At 37.4% G+C, this 23,340-nt stretch overlaps 1 protein-coding gene across 6 annotated transcripts in view; it reads right to left on the bottom strand.

Moving 5' to 3' along the window:
- Nucleotides 1-15,842: 15,842 nt before the first annotated feature.
- Nucleotides 15,843-23,340, bottom strand: part of PJA2 (praja ring finger ubiquitin ligase 2) — a 97,205-nt gene continuing 89,707 nt past the window's right edge. For all 6 annotated transcript variants that reach the window (XM_037901527.2, XM_007055424.4, XM_027817827.3 and 3 more), the window contains 3 exons: nucleotides 17,710-17,824; nucleotides 17,266-17,387; nucleotides 15,843-16,519 (listed from right to left, as the gene is read on the bottom strand). In XM_037901527.2, coding sequence (XP_037757455.1) covers nucleotides 16,394-16,519; nucleotides 17,266-17,387; nucleotides 17,710-17,824 — 363 coding nt within the window. In that variant the 3' untranslated portion in view covers nucleotides 15,843-16,393. The remainder of the gene's footprint in view (nucleotides 16,520-17,265; nucleotides 17,388-17,709; nucleotides 17,825-23,340) is intronic.

Below are 23,340 nucleotides of genomic sequence, written 5' to 3' on the forward strand. Positions count from 1 at the left end.
GGGACTGCGATGAGGTAATGCTCACCTGACTCAGGAGGGAAGGAGGGACAACAAGAGAGGGGAAGCAAAGCCAGGAGGGAAGAAAGGACATGATAAAAGGGAAACACATTTTACCATGCTCTCTCTCTTCTGCCTACATCTACAGACACCACCACACCACCAAGCGACTGAACCACTGATCAAAGGGGAGAGCCTGACTGAAGAGCCAGCCTGTGGTGAGAGGCATCTAAGTTTATAAGGACATTGAAAGTGTTAAGATCAGTTTAGAATGCGTTTTGCTTTTATTTCATTTGACCAAATCTGACTTGTTATGCTTTGACTTATACTCACTTAAATCTACCTTTATAGTTAATATATCTGTTTATTTATTCTACCTGAAGCAGTGCATTTGGTTTGCAGTGTGTCAGAAACTCCCCTTGGGAGAACAAGCCTGGTACATATCAATTCCTTTGTTAAACTGATGAATTTATATAAGCTTGCAGTGTCCAGTGAGCATAACTGGGCACTACAAGATGGAGGTTCCTAGGGTTGTTTCTGGGACCGGAGATACTAGCCAGTGTCATTCACTTGCAAGTAGCTAGGAGCAGCTTACATGCCAGAGGTTGTGCGTGAACAGCCCAAGAGTGGGGGTTCTCACAGCAGTGCAGTGTAAGGCTGGCTCCCAGAGTCAAGGATTACAGAGGCCTAGCAGATCACTGATCTAGACATCACCAATGCAGAACGTCACTGGCACGTAAAGAACTCTTTAGGGTACATACTCTGAGGTTCTGGTGTATCTTTACTCGCCAAATCAGTGCCTCACCATCCACACTGCTCTTTATATCTGTGCTAGGGCGACAGGTGGCATATATATATTCTACACGCCACTGTAAGACGTATACAGTCTAGAGATACCCTTAAGTTGTACAGATAAAAACGGAAATGCTTGCAAGCCCATAAGCCTCTTTGCAATTAATTTTATTTTAAGATTTAAAACTCAACTTTCACAATGTTATCCAGCAAGCAATGCCATTATAAGTCATTTATTGATATTCCACAAAATTAGTCATTAAGTCTAAGAAAAAAACAAAAGGCTTACTAATTTAAAGATAAAGGCTCTGCATCTTTTTTACTCTACCAGTGCTCTATTTCAATACCAAGACCACTGGGATGGAAGAGGTTCTGCATAGCTCACTGCAATGGCTTTTTGCATTTGGGATTGTGAATAAATACTAATTTGATTCATTAAAAGAGTGATAGGAATTTTGGAGCATTAGATCCTTACCAAAGCTCGGTTCCCATGTGGATACAAAATGTACATGAACAAATCAGTTTTGCTAAGGACTATCTAATGTTAGCTTAAATTTGCATTAGGTCACTTCTCACTGAAAATAATACTTTTAACAAAATTAGCCCTTCTTTTTACCTGATGTAATATCAGCTTGCTATTTTTCAATAAACTTCTTGAACCTCAAAAGCACTTTCTTCCCAATCACATAAACCCTCCTAAGATTTATAACATCTTCAAGGCTTTAAAACAAAAATTAGGAATTGTACTGTGTTGCAGTGCATAAATGAAAATCTTGCTTAAAGGGCAGGTTATTTGTGGAGTCACAAATATTATTCAGACATTTAAATCGGGGCAGGTGCTATTATCACGTTAGAGTATTCAGAAGGATTTCTGGTGAGTCTTGAAAATCTGTAAAGGCTGAGCTCTGCCAACCTAGTAGTCATCAGAGCCTACTGGGCTCCACTGTCTGCTTCTGGAAATATTGTCCAGTGTCCCATTGATGAGTTAGGTTGTTCCACTCCTTATTTTGGCACCTTCTATCAGTTTGGGCAGGTCTAGACTAGAGTAAAAATGTTTGTCATATGCATTAGTTAGAATGGTCTAATGAAAATCACAGTGTAGATAAGCCAAGTAGTACTTAGCATGTGTTAAACTGAGCTGAAGCCTAGGCTCTCCTTTAGCTAGGGAACTGCCACACAAATCTAGTTACACAAGCTCTTTTCTAGGGTTCAACTCACCCAGCTAAACACTACTAAATTTGCTGTGTTTAGACTCCAGTTTTAGAACATGTTGGATAAAAAAAGCTTCTTAATCCTATTCTAGACAAACTCTCATGGAAGGGGAAGACTGGCACTAAATCTAGACAGTCTGATCCTTACACTTACCATAGTAGGTGACAGCTTAAAAATACAGAGGGTGAGTGGCATTCACTGGGCAAGAAAAGCAAATAGCAACCCAAAACAAAGGACAAAGAAACTATAATTATTTAGAAACCTGATTACTGTTAATTGACTTTTCTGATAATAAACGTTTGCCAGCTGTCAAGATGAAACATCTGCAAGCTGCCTTTGAATACTAAGGTCTGGAGTTCTTCTACATAAATAGAAATGTCTTCACCCACTGGTATATGGGTGGGAAAGTAGTAACTTTCTGCACCTTCATGCAAAATGACAGTTTCTCATCAATATGCATAATGACTATACAGATAATATTATGCCTTTTATATTTCATCTCCTAACACCTCAAATCCTGTAATCACCAATATTTTTAATATTCATTGGTGCTTCATTCTTTTTCCTAGACATGCCAATTGATCCAACATTGAAATGTAAACAGTAATAAATGTTTTCCTATTCTCTTACACAACAAAGGAAAAAACAATACACTAGCAGCCTATTATTTCAATGCTGGTTTTGCCATATACATTTGAGTATATACATTTGTCTGTAGGTAAATATTATTGAATGTTCATTTGCTATTTGAATTATTCCTCTGCTCAGGCAATGACTGTTTTAGAAGTTTGGCCACTCACCATTATCCCAAGTTACTCAATTCAGTAAGAAATTCATTGTTCAAGTTCTGATCTTTTTGTAAGGAATTTCGCAAATTTTCTATACTTGCTGTTATGGTTGAGCCTTTTCCTGTCTCTCACACAGCTGAGATTGACACAATTAGCTTTTAATTGTGTGTCATGAATTAAAATCAATTTAAGGGCCAAATTTTAAAATAGTGATTTAGGTTAGCACAGAAAGTAGAGAAATTGCCCGCATAAAATCCAGTTCCTTATCAGCACATGGTTTACACACAAGTGGGTTTCCTAGGTGGCGAGTTGGATTATGCATATTTTATGTATGTACAAATGGGACTCTCATTTGTACAAATGGAGGCAAGTGATTGCGGGGGAAGACAGAAGGGAAGACTAGAAATCAAAAAACAGAGAAAAGGGAAAGACAGGAGGAACCAGAAAATTCCGGGAAGAAAACAAAAGTCAAAGTAAAGAGGCAAACGGTTCATCTTTCTAGAAACACTGCCCTAGGTAATAACAGATAGGACATGTTACATGCAGTATGGCAGAATTACACATTGGGAAGATGCAAGAGTGAGAAAATAATCTGACCTAAGGTATGAAAAACAAACATCAAAATGAAAATAGAGAGAGAAATAGAGACAGAGTGTTGACATTTCTTTTGGCATCAAAATGTTGAGAGAGATCTATTTTTCCAAAAGATTTATAGAAGGGGAGTCTCTGAGCCCCCTCAATTTAGGATCTTACCTTTAGTAAATGCACCTTCTTTTGATGTCTCTTATTCCATATTCCCTTTCCCACATTTAACTCCCCCCCTCCCCACAAAAAAAAGTCCAACTATCTCATTGTAAGCATTGTAAAACCTGGGAATGACTAAACTGAACACATGTTGGGTTAAATCTGACCCTCAGTAGTTCTGATTATTATTTTCGTACTTTCCAGACAAATGAATTAACTTCAAGTATTGCAAGTAGTTCCACTGAAGTGAGCTTTACTCACAGGAGTAAAGTTATGCTCCTCTGCAAGTGTGTGCAAGTGTGAGCCTAAATTTTGACAAAACACAAAACATGTGATGACAAAGTGAAACCTGAGACAAAGAGTCAGAAATAACAAGTTCATGTGGTTGCTTTGGTTAATCATACACATCTCAATGACTTTGCGTTTTAAAAAATAATTTGGTTTATAAATTTACATTGTTACTACTGATTATAAAAGTAGATTTACAAAACAGAGTAGTGCTTTGTACTCTGTACAGAACTCACCTCTTTAACCATCGTTCACTGAAACGGCTCCTCTCATTCCCATCCATTTGTACTCCTCTGCTGCAGAGCCTCTCTCAAAGCTTTCAAGCTTAGGACTGGTGCATTTTTAACTAGTTATTTAAAACCCAGAGGAGAGTCTCCCCAGGTTAACATTACATTACTTCATTTGAATGACTAGGTCCCACTTTTATGATTTAATCAGCAAACATTCCCAACTCCCTTTCCTGAGCTAATTTTGTGCTTCAAGTTTGTAAAATAACAAAACAGAAGAAGTCGTCTGTGTAGCTCGAAAGCTTGTCTCTTTCACCTGCAGAAGGTGGTTCAGTACAAGATATTACCTCATCCACTTTGTCTCGCTAAAACAGGTACAATCAGAAATACATGAATGGCTCTAGCCCACCTGTAATGCAGTCCACCGTGGTGATCTGAAGGGGCAACCTATTTCCAATACGTCTCACAGTGGCATCTTCCTAAACTAGCAAATGTAATCAAAATGTCCATTTTAGACAGAATTTGTTTTATAAGGAATTGACTGGCATAAGTAAATATATTTATTTCAAATCTATGCAAATATTGTTGAAGCTAGTATCTTTATACTATAATTTTCAAGTAGCATTAGAAAAACACACCCTAACTTCAGATTTTTGTAACGAGAATTCTGCTCATATGCAGTGAAGCTTAACTCCACTTTTACAGAATCATCTTACACATTAACAGGTCACAGTAGAATACTGTTATTCAATTTACAAGAAAAAAATACTCCTTTATTGTACTTTTTAAAAAACTCATCTGGTTTTCCTATTTCAGGCTATCAAGCAGCCACTAGTGCCTAGCTGTTCTTAATCAGTGTTAGAGAGAGAATGTAGGTGAGGTAATATCGTTTATTGGACCAACTTCTACTGGGTGAGAGAGAGAAGCTTTCGAGCTTACACAGAGCTCTTGTTAAGCTCTGGGAAACTTAATGTTGCAGATAAATACAGGATGGAACACCAGATTGTTTAGCACAGGGATAGGCAACCTATGGCATGCATGCCAAAGGCGGCAAGTGAGGTGATTTTCAGTGGCACTCACACTGCCCGGGTCCTGGCCACCGGTCCGGGCAGCTCTGCATTTTAATTTCATTTTAACTGAAGCTTCTTAAACATTTTAAAAACCTTATTTACTTTACATACAACAATAGTTTAGTTATATATTATAGACTTATAGAAAGAGACCTTCTAAAAACGTTAAAATGTATTACTGGCCCGTGAAACCTTAAATTAGAGTGAATAAATGAAGACCCGGCACACCACTTCTGAAAGGTTGCCAACCCCTGGTTTAGCATAAGTAGTTAACAGGGACTATTCAAGGTATTGTTAAAATACTAAACATTTCATCTTTTGTTTTCTTTAATAAAAGAACCTGATGCAAAGTACCCAACCTTAAACTTTCAAAAAATTACCTTGCTCCTACAATAAAGTGTAATTGACTTTCTTTGAAGCCTTTGGGAAAACTTCTGTCTGAATAGGTGAAATATGGTTCTGTTTAACAGCTGAAAACTGTGCCCGCCAATTCTATTTTTACCTTTGTTTAAAGGCTGTTTAAGAAACATTGGGCCTGATTCTCATTTACATAAAGGTCCCTTTATACTGCTGTGGCAGCATAAATTACTTTTACATCCACTTTAATGCAGTTTTATGTTGCCACACCTGTGCAGGACTTTAGTGTAAATGAGAATCTAGCCCCCTTATGTTTTAGCCTTTAATGTATGAGACACCATTAAACCAATGCTTCTTAAACAGTAATGATACCAAGGACCTCTACCTCAAAAATACACCTACTGAAATGTTTAAAGCTAATAGTTTAAAAAAAAATCACTTAATTTCCAATATGGAGTTTCAGCATGAAAACAAAATTTGCAAATACAGATTATTTCTTTTTCTGTGTTTTTATTGTACTAGAAAAAGAAAGGAATACAGATACCATCTGGTGAAATTCCTCAGTCTCCAACCATGGTATTTAAAATGAATATCAATTATCAGGAAGTAAAACAAGGGAGAAATAAAAACCTGCTGAACAAGAAAGGAACTGGCAGGGTGTATTCAAACAACGCTGATAGATAATGCACATCATTGCGTTTGATATAAACACACAACCAACGATTGTATTGGGATTGAATATCCCACCATACTATACCAAACAGTGCTTAAGGAAGTGGAAAGAGGGCTCCCAAATAATTTCAGATTGATCAGACTTTTGATGGAGGCTCACTATCAGTACAGTACAAAGAAATGACACCATGTCCTGGACTGGATAAAGCCAAAAATTATAAGTGGGCTTCAAAATTTTATTATACAATTATTTCCACATAAAAAACAATAAAATAAAATAAAAAAGAACAAGCTGAGGTGGGCCAGGTGAATCCATTAGAAAATGAATAATTTTGTTTTTGTGGAGGAAGATGGTAGTTCTTCCTATGGCCCATCAATAAAATAATGTGTCATGGAACAAGTGCATAAGACACAAGTCAAATTCTGGATCTGTATTTAGTTGCCCAAAGCACTGGTAAAAAGTGACATACTGGTCAGGATTTTCAGAAGTGCCTAAAGGAGAGAGAGGTGTGCAATTCTCATTGAAAGTCAGTAAGAGTTGAGCTTTTTTGAAAATCCCCATCATTCACTATAAAAGAAGAGGTGCATCCAAATGATCACAACTCCTCCAAAAATAATTCACATATTTCTAATAGAAAATAATATTAAAAAAAATTAGGGCAGCCCCCAGAACGTCAGTTATTGCAAAAATGGGCACGATGAGAGAACTTTTACGGTTCTTTCCAGAAAGTCCAATAGGCACAAATATTCCACTCTCTTATCAGTGTCTAGTATGTTGCCACCTGATTTGTTAAATACTGTTTGTTTTTTAAACTAATGAACATAATCTGAAATAGTTTTTGTGAGACAGTTGTCTCTGTATTGAATAGTTAACAGGCAACCTTTCCCCCAACACAAAGGAAGTAATAATATTGCTGCAAGACTAAAGAATATCTTATAATCAGACAAGGACAGATGACAGAAAGAGAAAATTTCTTGTTTCTTTAAGTTAGAAATTCTGAGTGCAGGCATGCACTTTGGATCATACATTATGACTCTAATCCTCCAAACACTTATACATATTCTTAACTTTAAAATTAAGCACTTTAAACGTAAGCATTTGCATGTTAGAAGGATCATGGCCTATAATATAGTAGTGAAAAAGGAAGTCTTTGCATGCGGTATAAAGTACATTGCAAATTCCAATTACAGATGCTGCACTCATAAAAGTGTATTTAGCAGACAAGACAATCAATAAAGCAGCATCCCTGAAAGGAAGAGGCTTCGAGATGTCAAAAAAAAAAAGTCATTTAGTGAGCAAGCATGCCTGGTTACTTTGGTACATTTGCATATTACACCCTCCCACATCAGTCTGCTCACAGCCTTTTCCTTCAATAGCAACAGTCCCCGTCATAGCTACAAAACCTCTGATTGTTTACATTTTGCTCTAGTTAATTTGATTTTGGAGCTGGTTCCTCTTATGATTTGGTGGGGGGCAGGGTATAAGAGCGGCGCTGGAAGTGTATTTAAATAATTTAATTTAATTTACTTTTTACTGTTGTGAATTTTATGTTTTGTAAAAAGCAATCAAATCTTGGAATGGGTACTTCTATTATCTGTTTTAAATAAATCAAAGTAAAATGAAATGTAAAAAGTAATAATTTTAAATCCATCAAAATGTGACCTCTAAAAATGTGGGTATGGTTCAGAAGAAGAACAAGGTCAAAATGGGGACCAATTTTTGTTTCAATTAGTTTGGATGGGATTTTCAAAAGCATTTAAGTGAGGGATGAACTCAAGTCACATTGACTTTCAGTGTGAACTAGGGGCTTTTGAACATTTCACTCATTGCTCCTAATCTCTGATATAGTTTCATACTTATTAAGGCCAGAGGGAGATCGTTATGATCTTGATAACAGAGGCCACAGAACCCCACCCACTAATTTCTGTATTCTTCTGGTTGAATTACAGTATATTTTTTAGAAAGACATCCACAGTCTTGATTTCAAGGAGGTGCACCTTATGGAGATCCTCAATACTCTGCATAATCTCATTAAAACTGAATCCACAAGAAAGGAGTCATACAGGTAGCTCCAAGGTGCAGGAACAACCATGCAATCAAAGAGAAAAGCTCTTCATTTTGGCCTTTTTGGTTTCTTCCTTCTCTTTTAGCTAAGATAGGAGGTAGTATAAATAATATGTAATTCATCCCATTACAGAATAGTATTTTCTTCTTGTAGAGGGATGGACTCAGTCAAGTCTTTTCAATCTTTGATGACTGTGATCCTACCTGTTATGAAACTATCCATAGGTTCTAGAACTGTTTTCAGTGGTTGATTTTCTATCAAGCAAACCGTAATTCCTTTATTTTTTTATTTACAAAATGCTGAAAGCATCTGCCCGTTTATATTTCCATATATTCAGTTAATAAACAAGCCAATTATTTGTGCATTCTGTCTCTTCAAAAAGGTTAGAATAAAATCTTGTTAAACTGGATTATTCTTATCCTGAGTGTGGCAAACAGAAATAAATATACTCTTCAGATAAGAAGTCTATTCTGGAACTTTCCCGTATCAACTATCCATTAGTATATGATAATATATAAAAAAGTTCACACATGTAAACATACCAGGCCCAATAGTTTCCTTAAGGCAAAGAAATAACACAACAACCAACCAAACATTTTCAGGCAATTGAAATTACACATTGTAGTAATTCCCAAACAAACATGTAAAGAAGAATTAAGGTTGAAAGTGTGTTTCAATAGAGCCGGATGATACCAACCCAAACAGAGTTAACAGTTCCGGTTGCATCCTTTAACAGTTCATTTCATTTCCCCTCTTTCTTAAAAAGCTTCATCATTCACTTTTCTTACTTCAAACACCCTTTACAGGGTCCACCCATATTTAACGTGCCCCCCTTCTTTTGTTCTACAAAAAGAAATACATGCACAACAGCTTTTTAAAACTGGTGACAGCACTGTCCATTAAGATAAAATACTGAATTCTAGGCTACCTTAATTACACAGTACCTTGCTAGTTTTGTGAGAGTTTTTGTAAAAATTAGGTTGCTGTATATCCCCACTGCAGGCCCAAGGTAACATGGCAACTCTTGATGCAAACTGAATGGAACAGGTGTTGACGGATGCAAGAAAATATCTTCAGAGAACAATTACAGATCCAGTAAGTGAGTAATATAACCACTCTGTATAAAAGTAGTGCTGCATACAGACTCCTGGAAGCTAAAGAGCTCTGTTTACAAGATGTAAGTATCCACCTTATGCAACTCAAACATGCAACAAATTAAAGACAGAAGATAAAATATTTAGAATGGGTTTACTGCGCAGAATTGGACCCTTTGTTCTGTAATACCAAGAGAAGACTAGAAATAAGGTGTTATACACTGAACTTCCATGCTAAGTGCTTTTATAAGAATGCAGACAAGAAAAATATTTATTTGAATTATATACAACTAGTTACTTCCTGTACAGTCTTGAGTGAACAAAGTCAGACTCTGAGCAGTGCATGCATCAGTTTCCTGATCAACTATTTCAAGCCTAGAATGAATGTGTAGTTAGAATTCTGCACCAACAACACTTGTGCATAGACTTTGTATTGTGAGAGGGAACTGTGCATCAATACCATACACCAAGGAGCCAAGTCCAGCAAATTTAGATGGGGTATATGAAATTTTAGGGCAAGTGTTGTACCCACAGAAGCATAACATGGTAAGAAGGTGATGCTACCAATAAAGAATGGAAGCTCCTGATGCATCAAGCACCAAAAGACACATAAAGGAAATGATGAAGTGAGTGACCCAGAGTGGGCCACAATAGTCAACAGTGAACTGGGGCAGCTGAAAAACTCTCGTGGTCTCTGTCAAGGTTCCTTCCCCACTCTGAACTCTAGGGTACAGATGTGGGGACCTGCATGAAAACCTTCTAAGCTTACTTTTACCAGCTTAGGTTAAAACTTCCCCAAGGTACAAACTATTTTACCTTTTGCCCTTGGACTTTATCACTGCCACCACCAAACGTCTAACAGGTATATAATTGGGAAAGAGCCTGTTTGGAAATGTCTTTCGCCCCAAAATCCTCCCAACCCTTATACCCCCTTTCCTGGGGAAGGTTTGATAAAAATCCTCACCAATTTGCATAGGTGAACACAGACCCAAACCCTTGGATCTTAAGAACAATGAAAAAGCATTCAGATTCTTAAAAGAAGAATTTTAATAGAAGAAAAAGTAAAAAGAATCACCTCTGTAAAATCAGGATGGTAAATACCTTACAGGGTAATCAGATTCAAAACAGAGAATCCCTCGAGGCAAAACCTTAAGTTACAAAAAGACAAAAACAGGAATCTACATTCCATTCAGCACAGCTTATTTTCTCAGCCATTTAAAGAAATCAGAATCTAACGCAAATCTAGCTAGATTACTTACTAAGTTCTAAGACTCCATTCCTGTTCTGTCCCCGGCAAAAGCATCACACAGACTGAGAGAGAGGCTTTGTCTCTCCCTCCCCCCAGCTTTTCAAAGTATCTTGTCTCCTCATTGGTCATTTTGGTCAGGTGCCAGCGAGGTTATCCTAGCTTCTTAACCCTTTACAGGTGAAAGGGTTTTTCCTCTGGCCAGGAGGGATTTTAAAGGTGTTTACCCTTCCCTTTATATTTATGACAGTCTCAAAGGGGTACCACCAGCTGAAAGACAACGGCAGGTCCACAACGAAAATCAAAGACAACCAATACCACAGAGAAGCCACTTGAGGCTGGATAGAAAAAAATCAAAGATCAAGAAACTGAAGAAATAAGCCTACATGACCGCAGATCAAACAGGGAACTCCTTAGCCGAGCACAGTCAGAATAGAACTGGATGAGAGTCTTCGAGAGGGCACAGAGATATTGACAGTTGGTCTCAGAATGAGGTTGACTCACCAGCGCCTCAAAGGGCTAACGAAGTTTGATAGGTAGAAAAGCTCCATCCTGTATCGCACTAGGGAGCTGGACCCAAAAGTAGAAATATGATCTCTTTGCACAAAACTATTCCCAGTGTAGTAAGAAAAGAGCCTGAAACACAAGCCCTTGTATTAGAGGCCTGGTCTGAGGCAGAACCTACTCTCAGAATCTGGCAAGAAAAGGGCTAATATTACAAAAATACACATTCCTAAGAAGTGCTAGTACTCACACAAACACATCCTGATATCAAGTGGTACCAGAACATCCCAATATCAAGGATGGTGAAAAAACGTTCCCCAGGGATAAAAGGAACACACTGACCCCTCCCAAAAGATAAGGTCAGGATAACAGTACGTAATAGAAACCAACGTGTATAATGTGATGGGTAATAACTAGCCATGTCAGGGGGCAGTAACTATGTCAGATGGACAGTACTAACTTGTTTGTATAGGGGTATAAAAGATGTATTTCAGAGAGAGTATCTTTGTCTGGCCTAGGGAAGAACGGAAAGTCCCGCCATTCACTGAGCTGGTCCATTGTTACGGGCATACATGTATTAGTGGTCCAGTAGAGTCTGCGGGATACTAGAACCATACTTCGTCGACAATAAACCTGGCTGGGTGCCTTCGTCCCTTAATGGATCTTGTGGTCATTGGGCAGTTCACTCAAGGTCTGCCATGCAAGCTGTCTGCGCAGGGCTGGGGCAGCACACAGGGGGAACACACACAAGCAGCTAAACATCTAACAACATCTAACCACACCATGTAAACTCATGTTGTTAGAATCTGCCTCCATGTAGAAAATATTTTAAAAAACCTTCAATGATAGTGAACCTTCAATGACAGCAATGCCATGCCATAGCTTGAAGTGTAATACAATATAAAGTTTTTAGTAGTGCTACACTAAAATTCCTGTTAAAACAATTTTTGATGTAAATAGTTTATTTGGCTTGGAAGGAGACTGGCCTGGACAGAAATATATGTACAATAACTGATTTAACCTATTAAGTACATATGAGAATTAATAAAAAGGATCAAAAAGTTGCCATGAATATGGCATGAAATCATTTAAGAGAAAAACTGAGTTTCTTCTGGGGGGCATCAAATAGGGTAAAACAAAATAACAAACAACCCGTTGATCTGGGTAACAATCGTTATCATATAGTTTTCTCAGAGCTTGATAAACTGAGATATGAACCTAACTATCCCTCATATGTATTAGACAGAAGCAGTTACCCAAATCAATGGTTTTCATTATTTTGTTTTACTACCTGAAACTTCAGTTTTGAATTTTGGTATCTTGATGTTTAGGTAGATTGGCTGGGCTTGGACAACCTGTTTTGGCAATTATGAGATATTAATATTGCAGGATTGTGTGTGCGTGCTAAAATTTCTAAAAATTAAATTAAAAATTAAAAATTCTAAAGAGCACAATGCCACTTTCTCAATGGCTGCCATTTCCACTGTGATACCTGGAATGTAATTTCTTCAGGATAAAAATACCCCAAGTGATTTATTTACAACATACATATTTCTCAAAAGGCTGTCTTGGCACATATAACGAACCTGTGTAGTAAACAGAAATCTCAATCTAAAAGCATCTTTCAGGAGTTTAAGCAAGGGCAAAATTAAATTTCTTTTTTAAAAGAAGGACACATTAAACAAATTTGTGGTCTCACTGCAGTTCCCAGCAGAGAGGAGTCTGAATAGACATGAAAACTGGATTGAACTACCCTCTTGCCCCTTGAGGAGGTTTCTTTCATTTAATAATGGCTATGCCAGAAAGCTTCCACTACTCCAGCCAGATCTACTTTGTTCACAAATAGAGAACTTACTTTCTTAGGCTGTCTTTTCCAACCAAAGTCTCTTTCTTTCAACGTATATGGGGGAGGAGTGGGAAGGGGAGGAAGGAGGAGAAAGGGAGGAGGTGGAACCAAAGTGAGTAACACTAGATTTTTCACTAACAAAAATCTGCATTCTAATTTTGGAACTAGAGGTGTTTTATTACAATATTAAGTGCACTCAGTTTATATCATATATTTAACTGCTTTTGGAGAATGAATATTGTATTATTAACAAAAACATTCAAAATGGGGTAGTTTGTTGTGGTGCTGCATTTTTGTGGTCTTTTTTTAAGGAGTCTCTGCAATATATTACTGTACGCACAGAAGACCAAGAATAAGTACTTTTAAATAAATGAGCGTAACTTGTCACGTTAATCTGTCTACATGGGTAAAGAAGTAAGAGCTTGAAAGTTTTATTTTATGTGACAGAGAAGAATAGAAGTATTTCGTCTGATGTTTGATCAGAGTTCCTTTATAAGATGATGAGTGGACTATTCTCTGGGAACAAAGTTATAGCCTATAAAAGTCTCTTTGAACTGATTATGGACAGAATACAGTGCTTTTCAGAGCACTTACACCCATACAGGAGCTATTTTGGCCAGATATATTTTTATATACAAAGCGGAAACTTGCACGTCCATAGGGTACTGCTTCCATAATGACCAAAACAGTAGCTATAACATTTGGAGAACAGTTCATCATTTGACTCTTCCTCTTTTTTGTGTCAGATATAATTCAACTGGTAATCTTTTATTATGATCTAGTATTTATTGACTCAACCACTAGTTAGAGAGAGATTTTGTGCATTATCCCTCAATTAAGGACCAGGATTTTGAAAGGTATACAAGGAAGACCTACAAATACAGATTTTAAAAAGTAATCTTTTAAACAACTTTTGTGTACCAGCTCTTTAGAGATAGAAGGGAGCCAAGCGCTGAGGCCAGCAATAGATGGCAAGAACAACAACAACAAAAACCCTAACAGCTCTTGACACTGCTGGTTGAGTTTAGAATTGAAAACTTTAAACAATTGGCAAGCAGTTTCTAAATCTTAACACAGAGGCTGTGAGAATTCTCTTTGAAACAACTGTTCTTTAGGAGAAGGAAATAAAGGTCATCTTACAATGCACAGCCAGTAAACAACAGAGCCAAGTAATACATATAGGCCTGTCAAGAAATCTGTAGTATTATCAATTGCACATGTGCACTAGTACATAGAACAATGACATTAACAAAGAGCAAACTCAGCCCCACATAACTATATCCACCTTTTTGCATGTTTTTCTTATGAAGGGGACAGGTATCTGTTTTAAATTCTGCACTTCCCCTCCCGTCTCTCCTCCCAAATCTTCAAATGCCCCAAGATTCATGTAGACCTTGAAAGAACCTTAAAGATCACACATCTGCCTTGCTGTCTCATTTTACCATGGCACCGTCTGGATCTGTGTTGCCAATGTCCAACTTGCCAGTGACTCCAAAGTAGCAGATTATAGTAGGGATTCTATGAGGGTTAATGCTTCTTGGATCAGTATTGAATCTAGGTCTGATTTCTAATAGGAAAGCTGGTGGATCTGCAGAAAAGCACAATGGTTGTCACCTGCCCCTCCCCCCAAATCTCTGCTGAAGCCCACTTCAGTGGAATTTAGATGTAGGGACTTTCCACAAGAAGAAAAATCATACTGTGGAACTGTGCTAACCACCTTTTCTGTGTCTCTCCACCAGGATCCAACTGCTTTGGCTTCACTGTATTCCAAGGCAGAGGAATGATAGTTCTGTAGGTAAGCCACAGACCTAGGACTCAGGACATCTAGATTCAACTCCTTATTCTGCTGCATATTTCATGTATGACCTTTGGACAAGTCACCTTATTTCACTGTTCTCCTGAAAAATGAGAATAACACTTTGCCTCAGAGTGGTGTTGTGAAAATACGTTAATTTTTACTGTATTGGAGGCCATAATCAGGAATATTTCTGAGTAGCTGAAGAACGAGACCAGAATTTGTATGAAAAAGCGGTTATTTTCCAAGAGTAACTCTTCTCCAAGGACCCAGCCCAGTTCCATTAAAGTAAATGGAAAAAACTGCCACTGATTTTAGTGGGAGCTGAACTGGACGCCAGATATATTGTTCCCATGGAATCACGTTGTAAGAAACATGTATCTAACCCATACCCATGGAAGTTTTTGAGAGTTGGTTGTTAGAGGGAATGTACAATTCCTTGAGCCCAACAGTCCTGCCATGTCCGCTTTGCTTTCTATGTATGCAAAAAGAAGAACATGAAGGGTTATTGAGGAAATATAGTACAGTCTGAGATGTTTCTTACAGTCCTTTCAGTTTCTTGGTTTGCTTTTGCTTTAGAATATAAAATCTAGTGCAATTGATTGCAGCCAGCAGAAATACTGGAAGTCTAACCGTATCTCTATACTACCAGTAATGACTCTGTCATAATTATCTCACTGAACAGCTTATTCCATTGCCATATTCCATCCTTTGCCTTTGTGGTTACTACAATATACTGGGTTTTTCTCAATTCAGTCTTAAGAGTCCTCACTCCAGTTTTCAGACAAAGATTCCCAGACACAAGAAACTATTTTGAACATGTTTGCACAAAGTTAGCAAACATCACCCCAGCCCCCTAAAACTCAAGACTGAAATATTTAGCATGGGATTTGCAAAAGAGATTAAAGGAATTAGGCATCTGACTCCCATTGACTTAACTCTTTCGACTCCTTTGAAAATCCCAGCATTAAGTTTCATACCCCACCTATTTATTTATTTATTTATTTAAAAGCCAGATCATATGCTCAAGACTAGTGCAAATAATTCTAAAATCTCCACATTGTGGTATCCATAACAGATAAGCAATAGTTCACATATATGGGAAAAAGAGTATTATGGAAAAAGTCATAAGATAAAAAAAGTGTACTATTATGCAGTTTATTTCCAGTGAAACCAAATTTTACTACGGCTGTGATCACAGAACGTCTTCACATTTGATGCAAATATGAGAGATCAATTACAAAGTCACTTGGTGCAACTATCTTTGACAAAAACAAAAAAACAAAAAACACATTGTTGAGTTATATTATGTAAAACAGGTTATAAGCATAACTTTAATAAGATCCAACTGCACTGCAGTTGCAAGAACTTGAACACATAAAGTGCCACATTAATGATCATTCTTTTGACAAATTTAACGTAATACAAGCTTTAGATATTACGGTTAACAGCAAGATGTTCTACAGCAGAAAACTGATGCAAATTTTTTTAACTTTCAGTTTGAAAATTTTAGCTATTATTGTAAATCTACACAGTTTAGAAAGTCTTACATTCTCTTTCTAAACTAAAATATATACTATATATAGCCTTTATATATAATATATTTTATATATAATTGTTTTCACATTGTAATTAAAACAGAAGAAATTTACATTTTTAGTTTGCTGGGGCAACATCTCATACCAGAGGTTACTTTTATTGTGTTTCTGCAGCACTGTGGACTGGAGGGGAATCATGATCAGAGAGAAAGGAAGTAGCAGCAGCTGCTGCTTCAGGGAGTACAGGTGCAAGTACATGACGACACACTGGGCATGTTCCTGACTAGAAGAGACAAAAGGAACAGGTTAATTACAAAGTGTGCGTGACTTTACATGTTTTCCAATAGCAATTCTAACTGCTTTATTCACCCATCTTTTAAATGTCTCAACCACTGAGGTTTTCATCCCTGTGCTGAGGAGACAATTCCACAACCAAACAGACCTGTCTAAATTTTCCAGTGCAATTTAACATTATTACTTCTAGTTAAATTGCTCTGAACCACCTTAAACAATTCCTCATCTTTAGTGATGTTGCACTCTTCACTTTTGTAGTTTGCTATTCTCTCTTCCTAGGCAAGTTATGAAGAAAAAAATAAAATTAAACAAGTTTAAGTCAATTTCTCCAATCCAAGAATAATTTTTTTTATCTAACCCATTTAAATTTTCTTTTTTCCTCCTAGTAATGAGAAGCCCAGTATGGTGTTCTAGGGGTTGGTCATTCTAAAGAATATTGGTACCATCATGGCTGCAGTTCAACATTAGGGCTGTACACACATTGCAAGCAATGTCTAAATTGTTTATGGGTCCTGTATATATTAAATAGTCAAGACTAACCAACTTTGCTCCTTGCATACTCCTAGGGATTTCTTTTCACCACCAACAAAATTGTTTCTTAAAATATTAAAATAATCCAATTAATTATTTTGTGAAATAATCTCGTAATAAGTTTTCAGAAAAAGCTGCATGTTGTTCTAACTGACAGAGCACAAACTCACCACTAGTCCCGCAAGCAAGCAAAGGAGAACTCACCTTCTGTAACCAAAGTGTTACACAGGGTTTGTGAAAGAAATGGTGACAGGGCAGCTCAGTTATTATTTCTTCTTTCACATACTCACTGCAACAGATAGCACAACACTGCTCCTGACCAACAGCTTGAGGAGGAAAAAACAAAGACACATCACAAATTTTAAAATTTAAGTTTAATTAAAAATCAAGTGAAATATGTTAAGAAGATATCAGTGGCTAATCATAATATGATACAGTTTACTAGAGTAAGCAAGTCATTTTCCAAAGTGCCCTTATGTTCTACTCAGAGTGAACAGATAATTTCTGAATTTACCACTCAGTATTGTGCTGCGTAACAGAGTGTCAGTTTCCTTTAAATACTGTATGTACACTACCACACTATAACAAATTTAAGCTTAGATACATTTTGCAGGAATTAAAATTTTTAGTGAGCTGCTTTTTCCATACCATTGTGATTTTCTGTAATAATGATCTGTGGCAGACAGTCTATGCTTTCTTTGCTGGCTGGTGGATGAGCTTGCTCAACATCAACGGCAAGAGACTCCAGATGTGCCAAAGCAGTCTAAAAAGGAAGTTTTTATTTTAAAAAAGTTACGTTTCCTTATTCATGACAGAGATGCTTCACATTTAAAAAACCCAACAGACAAAAAAAATTAATATAGCTATTGTGTTGCTTTATTAAGCAAAAGAATTACGCAAGTTATGTAGAGCAGCATTACTGCTAGATTTTTACAGGTCAAATGGAACAGAAACGTAATTGATTGGCTACTTATTTCTGGATCCCTGGTTTCAAATGTCAATTAGGTTATTAGCAAAGAGAGTTATGGTCTCAAGCTACTCCCTAATAAATATTTACTCATATTATAAAGTGGCTGAACAAAATGGCATGAAAATGTCTTTTCAGGAATGATTTAGAGGATGCAGGAGGTCAGAATTGACTGTTTCCTTCGTAACACACTGCTGTTGTCACCTTCTGAAAGCAGTACCAATGGCTTCATGTTAACAGATTTCCCAGTTTCAACTACAACATAGCCCCAAACTATAAACGAGAAATTAAGGCTAATAGTAGTGGGCTTGACTATGGATCAGCAGCAATACTAGTTTTTAGGAGGAAAGCAGAATCCATCGAGGTCATTATGCGGATGAGTGACATTTCACGAAGAGTCAAATAATGCAAGGAGTAGGGATATTTCAGTAGATGGTACTCTTCCCTGTGGCTCGCTACTCAACCGATGTATAGTGGTGAGTGGAGAAGCACTGTACTCTTTGAGGAGCCATTTCTTGGTTAATACTTACAACTTAAGATCTTGACCAATACAAGGTCATTAAAGATCACTTTTTCTAAGAGTAAGGAGTTAACACTGGTGTCCCTGACCAAATACGACACTATTATCACATTCTGTCCAACTAAAATTCATACTTCAGTTTCAACTAGATACAGTATTCTTTATTTTCTGACAACTTATGTGGCATAACGTAAAACATGTTCCATCTACTGTGTATCTGCTTTTCAGTGCACAGAGAAGCGGACCCCATGTAATATTTACTTACCTTATAATGATGTTGAGAGCCTTAACCAATTGTTTGTAAAGTATTTTACAATTCTTGGATGAAAGGTACTGTAGAAATGTACTGGTATATTTATTATTATTTTCTTATTTCCCAACTTAAAGAACATTTATTGCACTTACAACATGGAAAGCTGAAGCAAATGAACATAATACTGAGATACTATATGGTGTGGATGACATGTTAAATAGATTTTACATCTTAAAGACAGAAAATCCTTTAAAAAAAAAACTTAAATCAATCTAGAAAGCCAAGAATACTGGAATAATGGATCACAGGCAAACCAGACCTTGCAAGTCTGGAAAAACAGATTTTAAAGTCAGAAGCCCATATTCACTGGACCAGCTGAATTCCGCTCAGCACAAATCCAGAGAGGGCGGAAACAAGGATGGCATTAAAGCCACTTTTGAGGGTCCCCAATCCTAGACCTCACATAAATGACAGCAACTTTTTGGCTATGCTCTCACTTGCTAGTTACCATTGGCCCCAAAAACCTATTCTGGCAGCTGAGGATCACAAAGATATAGCACGCTCCCGTGTCATGTTCCTTATGCTGGGACCAAGGGAAAGTGGGATTGTGCAGGAACTCATACACCTCTTTTCAAGTAGCTGGTATGGCACAAGGCTGACTGAGCAGGAGTGTGAATCTGGACATAAATATTTTATTAAACTGGCACCACATTGCTCTTAATGCCTAGTATCTTCAATAATTATGATACTCTTTCTTTAAAAAGAGATTCTTATTGGGAAGTAAATAAATATTTATCAATATATATTAACACAAACATATATTTCTGTACACGTAACGTGACAAACGTTCAAATACAAAGAAACAAAACAAGTTAAGCCATTTTACACTGTGTCTCCTTGATTCTTCCACCCAGAGACATATACTTCATCACTAACAAGCCATCCATCTTATCACCAAAGAGATAAGCAGAAGGTATTCATAAAAATACATTTACTTTTAAGAACAGCACACTAAACTAATAAATGACATTTGAACAGGTTCCCAAGTTTCAAAGTTGAGGTTCATCAGAAAGATATTGGAATATGCATATCTAATGTGGACTCTGACTGAATACTTGGCAACTCAGGTCCCTAGTGTTTAAAATAAGAAGTCTGAGACTGAGATGAGGCCTCAATTTAAAAAGTTTCAAAATCCAGTAAAACCAGAAGAACTACTTTAGATTTGCATAAGAACGTACTTAGGTCAAACTGCAAATTCTTCAAATTTCTAAAGCACTTCAGCAGATTAAAGCGAACTAACATCTATTATTCCCCAAGGTGCACACTAGATGATAAGAAGAGACATAGTACAACCCCCCTCCACCCCCCAACTTGCTCTGAACCAAATTTGACAGATTTCAATTTAGGATGGACCTAACAATAGTCTTACAGTAGAACAATAGCAATTGAAACTGAACAGCTCAGATGCCACTTTAATACAGGCATGGATTTTTTTTTTTTTTTTTTGGGGGGGGGGGGGGAAGTCAGCATCCAATTTATTTATTTTAATGGACACAAAACTTATTAGGTTTGAATAATCTCTAATAGTAATATTTACAGAAAATGTTACTGAGATCTACAGCAGCCAATTAATTACTAATTAACGTAAAATACAAAAGGGGAAAGCACTCAATACACTAAACTAAGGGACTACTATGTTGGATTATATCTGGATTTAATTTGAGTGTGTCCATCTCCATCTTTAAATAGGGAGAAAGTTTACAGAACCAAGTCCAACATTCTAAAGGGTTAGAATTGGTTTAATTTATGTTCCTGTATAAGATATTATCTTTGAGTGTTAATCTTAAAAAATGTTTAAATCTTTAAATGCAGTATTACATAACTTAGTTTTAAGATGAAAAAAACATCAAAAGCAAGAAATGGACAAGAAATTTGAGAAACCATGAAAATAGAAATCTGAAGGGTGGCATGGGGGAGGGGAGGAGGGGATAATAATTCATTTGATGCTTTTCCCCAAGCCTAAATATCAAAGTAGTCCAAAGAAATGGCTATCCTGAAGCTACAAAATGTAGTAGTGTATGTTATTAAAAACAGTTAATGAGAACACCTGGGAATCAACCTCAGGCCTCTACTTCCTCCCCGACTGACGCATTTCCTAATTATTGCTTATTTTAAAGGTTTTTTTTGCACCTCCTGTCTATAGAGTTCCAGCCAGGTTTCCACTCTCATCCTCCTATTTGGGCCTACAGCCCATCTTGTACTCTGAAATGAGTAGAAGGATATACCAGCACTTGTTCTATAGCTTAATTAGAACAGGTGGAAAATTATCACAAATGGTTTATAAGATTAAGTTTGCTGGACACAGAAGCGGAGCTTTCTTTGACATTCAGTAAGATTCTGGAATCTATGAATAAACAATTGGCTAATCTACCAATTAGATGGGAGAAAAATGGATAGAGTCATGCTTAATTGTGACAGCTCAGTCTCTCCCTTTCCCAGAGTAAGATAAACTTGGATTTTTGCAATACTACAGTTTCACCCCCCTTTCAAGTGCTTCTTAGCTACAGCAAATTGGTTTTGCTAGGTAGAGAGATTTTCTCAATAACTTCTGAGCTATAATAGCCTTAGATGAAAGTTAGGTTGTCACGGGGAAAGGTATCTAGCAAATGAATTTGCTAGTTCAGATAAGGAACATTAGAAATTTTGGGAAGATTGAGGAAGGGGGTTTAAATAAATTAGTACCTCTGAAAGAATGAATTGCACTGTCACAAGACAGATAGGATTTTCTTGATGATATCATTAAAATCAACCCTACCAGTTCCTCAAATATCAAAAAATCGTACATAATATTTCAAGTCAGTGGTTAGACCAGGGGTCGGCAACCTATGGCACACATGCCAAAGGCGGCATGGGAGCTGATTTTCAGTGGCACTCACGCTTCCCGGGTCCTGGCCACCGGTCCGGGGGGCTCTGTATTTTAATTTAATTTTAAATGAAGCTTCTTAAACATTTTTAAAACCTTATTTACTTTACATACAACAATAGTTTAGTTATATATTAGAGACTTATAGAAAGAGACCTTCTAAAAATGTTAAAATGTATTACAGGCACACGAAACCTTAAATTAGAGTGAAAAAATGAAGACTCGGCACACCACTTCTGAAAAGTTGCTGACCCTTGGGTTAGACTTTGAGAACACCCTTAACGCCACATGCAAAATGCTGCCAAACTGTGATACTCCTGGCCACCTCATTGTATTTGACAGGGAGCAGCCAGTCTTCCTTTTAAGCTACAGAACAAAATGCTATTTACTATCTCATATTCAACATATTTCCTACACTCCGTATATGTAGATAATCAGAAATTGCCGATACCTGTAGATGGTGACAAGTCATTTCCATGAACATGCTTGTTACCTGAATTTCAAAAGACTCAGGTTAGTGAAGGGGAGTGCAGGATTCTTAACTGTTTGTACCCCAGAACAAGCTGGCCTAAAAGATTATTTTTCTGAAAAATGTAATTCCAGGGCTGGAATGTTTGTGGGCATTATGACAGTGGTACTAAATAGGAGAGAAAACCTTCGTACCATTATGCCAGTATTCTGAGAAATGCAAGACATTCTCTGTTCCAAGATTTTTATTTTATTTTACTTGCTTCACATCGATTTTAGATTTTCCAATTGCATGGTGCACCATTTAAAGGCTCTATCTACAAGGACCTAAAAGCAAGAGAAGGAATCATTTAAACTTGGTTTGAAAACAGTATCAGGAACATTAATTTCTAGCACTGTGTGCCTAACCAACATGGGATGGTGCTGCACCTTTTCCACAGTGTCCTACACTAGGTAGCTTGCCTTAATTTAGGGTAACACTAACCAGCCAAATCATGTTAGACTCCACCTTCTAGACAGGGCTGGCTCCAGGCACCAGCTTTCCAAGTAGGTGCTTGGGGCGGCATTCAGAATGGGGCGGTAGTCCGTGTCCCGCGGCGGCAATTTGGCGGCACCCCCGCTGCTCTTCCCGCCGCGGCGGCAATTCAGTGGCGACTGCTTGGGGTGGCAAAACTGGTAGACCTGCCCCTGCTTCTAGAACAGTGGTGGGCAACCTGTGGGCCCATCAGGGTAAGCTGACTGCGGGCCGCAAGACATGTTGACGTTGACCATCCACAGGCATGGCCCCCCGCAGCTCCCAGTGGCCTGTGGCCCACAGGTTGCCCACTACAGTTCTAGAACCTTTTGTAAGATAATTTAAAATAGTATTTCCTGTTTCTAAATCAGGCTATGCTCATCAGACATGGGATCTTAGTAGATCAAAATCCAGATGACAGCCGAACACACAGTCCTCTGGGTAGCACAGATTTTCAGTCAGTTTCCTTTTCAAGTTCCAGAAGGTACATACAAAGTTCTCCCAAAGGAAACCAAGCCATATGTTGGATAATTCTTGCTGTTTTCTGGCCAATTTTTGTAACTATCTTGAAGCTCGGAGTAGAGGTGAGCCATCTATAGAATTCTCATTTGGAGTACATATCTTGAGATCTTCT

This window comes from Chelonia mydas, chromosome 5 (assembly GCF_015237465.2).
Source record: "Chelonia mydas isolate rCheMyd1 chromosome 5, rCheMyd1.pri.v2, whole genome shotgun sequence".
Lineage (NCBI taxonomy): Eukaryota > Metazoa > Chordata > Testudines > Cheloniidae > Chelonia > Chelonia mydas.